Source organism: Aplysia californica, unplaced genomic scaffold (assembly GCF_000002075.1).
Source record: "Aplysia californica isolate F4 #8 unplaced genomic scaffold, AplCal3.0 scaffold00416, whole genome shotgun sequence".
NCBI lineage: Eukaryota > Metazoa > Mollusca > Gastropoda > Aplysiida > Aplysiidae > Aplysia > Aplysia californica.
The window spans coordinates 561,049-563,715 of NW_004797686.1; the positions used below are offsets into that span (position 1 = coordinate 561,049).

The 2,667-nt window shown below is 41.8% G+C and overlaps 1 protein-coding gene across 1 annotated transcript in view; it reads left to right on the forward strand.

Moving 5' to 3' along the window:
* The first annotated feature begins 845 nt into the window (after nt 1-845).
* LOC101847128 (acidic mammalian chitinase-like) overlaps nt 846-2,667 on the forward strand; it is a 22,276-nt gene continuing 20,454 nt past the window's right edge. Inside the window, exons 1-2 of the mRNA XM_035971319.1 lie at nt 846-1,005; nt 2,341-2,596. Coding sequence (XP_035827212.1) covers nt 884-1,005; nt 2,341-2,596 — 378 coding nt within the window. The 5' untranslated portion in view covers nt 846-883. The remainder of the gene's footprint in view (nt 1,006-2,340; nt 2,597-2,667) is intronic.

Genomic DNA, 2,667 nt, shown 5'->3' on the forward strand with positions numbered 1-2,667 from the left:
TCTGTCTGTCTGTCTGTCTGTCTGTCTGTCTGTCTGTCTGTCTGTCTGTCTGTCTTGTCTGTCCGTGTGCAGATACCATTGCGTATGTTTGATTGTATGAGAGGGTGTTGTCATGTATTCTTGTGAATAGTGTAAGGTTGTGAGATTACCACGTCTCAAATCTTGTTAGAGTTTCTTATGAAAAAAAGTGTAGGCGTTTTTACGCCCCGATCGATGTAATCTTGATCATTAAGGTTTAGAAAGAAGTCTTCGATCCTGCTTATACGGGTTAACCTGGGCTGAGCGGGCTACAACGTCCAATTAGAAAGATCGAGGTGCTCGATAGAAAAAATCTCTCTACACGGAAATCAAACTTCAGTCTTCTGTGTGCGACGCCTGGTTCGTTCACTTAGATAGGGCAAGGGTCAATATAGTTTTTGTATACCCCTGTTATAAATATATCGGCGCCTGTGGTGTAATGATTTGGCTCTTGACTTTGAATAATGCGCGCTTAAGACTTAGATGCCAGTGGCTGTTAGATTTCGGCGAAGATAAGACTAAGTTAACGCTGTGTTTCCGCTGAACGTACCCCACTCAGTCCAGGTTGTCCATGACAAACAGGGTTGAAGCAGTCTGACTACTAAGATAATGTAGTACATTTTTGAAGCGGGCGTTAATTGATGTAATTGTTTTCTTATTTATGTTTCCCTTGGGAGAGCGGGGGGGGGGGGGGGGGGGGAGAAATTGCACGAAAAAGTCAGTGATCCTGATCCATCTACCATTCCACCTTTTATAAAATACATGTTGTATTTATTTTATTGTAAATGAAGCTAGCCAAGGTTGCCAGAGGCGAGTGTGCTACTACACCAACTGGTCCCAGTACAGAAACGGACAAGGAAAGTTCATGCCAGAAGACGTGGACCCCAATCTGTGCACTCATCTCATCTACTCCTTCGCCAAAATGACCAATGACAAACTGGCAGCCTTCGAGTGGAACGACGAGGACACGTCGTGGTCTACAGGCATGTAAGTGTGGAAAGGGACTTTTGAAATATATTTGAAAGTAATTTGTTCTTGGTCTACCTTCTTCCATTTTGCTAGTGAGGGCAGGATGTCCAAAGTCTTTATGCCCTTTCACGTGTCCCAGAAATTGCATTTTTCCCCTACTAGTTTTTATTAGTGAGCATGAGAGTCTCAAATTGGTTTCTTTCATCATTAATCACCATCATCAGTCTTTCTTGTCCCCTACTGGAGCTCAGACCACCAATAAGAGTTTTCCATGTTCTGTAGTCCTGGGCTATTGTCTCCATCTTTGTCCACCTCCTCTTGGTTGGAATCTAAGCCAAGTACTTTTAGACCTCCCTTTAATTCTCTTTCCTTGTGAATTTCATCTGAAGGCATGGTGGGTAATGTTCGTTTCCAGTTTTCTCAAGCTGTGTCCAATACACGTCCATTTTCCTTTGCATATCTATTTCTATTGATTTGTTTGCTTCCACTCATGTTCATTTCTGATTTTTTAAGCAGCTGTTGAGAATAGCATGCAGCTTTTCCTTCTTTGTTTTGTAAGTTCCCGTTTGTTTGGTCCATAGAGTAGTAAACGTTGGACCTTGGCATTAAAAATCCTTGTCTTGATTTTTGTTCCTATAATTTCTTAGTTCCATGTGGGTTTTTTTAGTTGTGTGAAAGCGATTCTTGCCTTGCCTATACTTGTCTTTACATCTGCACCTGGTTCCCATAATATTTTATATACAGTTACATCATAAGTCAAGGAATAAGCTTACTCTAGTAGTGTTCTACCGATGGTAATCTGACCGTTGACGGTTGTGTTGATCCTTAGTATCTTGATCTTGTCTGAATTTATCTTAGGTCCTGTCATCTGTGAGATATTTACAAGATTTCCCGTGTCCTCTCTCATCTGTTGGTGACTATGTGAGAGTAAAACGAAGTCACCTGTACAGTAAACGTCCAGACCTCCAAGCTGTGTCCATAATGTCCACTGGATTCCCGTTTTTCTGCGTTCTGCAGTCGATTTCATGATCCAATCGATTTTAAGCAGAAACAAGAGAGGTGACAGTGCACATCCTTGTTTCACGCCTGTGTGTATCTGTTGGTATGACTGCAATCTATATCTTTGCAGTATTCCATGTAAAGTCTGGACAGCTTTTCTTTGATGCCGTATTGTCTGAGAATTTTCCACAACGTGTCACGATGGAGTTTCATTTCAGTATGATCCTAAAAGATGTAATTTGGTCTATACAAGATCTATTCATGATTACCTCATTTGATATTTCGTTTCCTTCCAAGACACTCAACAGTCCCCTTTGAAATTCTCATGCATAATCAAAACAAAAATTTCCCCAGGTACCATCGATTCACCGACTTGAAAAAGCAGAATCCTCAGCTGAAGACCATGATCGCTGTTGGCGGCTGGAACATGGGCTCGGCTCCTTTCGTCCACATGGTTTCCACGGCGGAAACAAGGAAAGTTTTCATCGACGACGCTATTAAGTTCCTCAGGTCTCACAATTTCGATGGCCTTGATTTGGACAACCCAGTGTTTCTTGACCAAGCTGACATACTTTACAGTGACTGTGAAGTGTGTAGAAAGATGTGCAATGTAGTGTGTAATTTTAATACATGACCTTGTAGTTTCTATTTTTATTTTTCTTGCCTCCCCCCCCCCCCCCC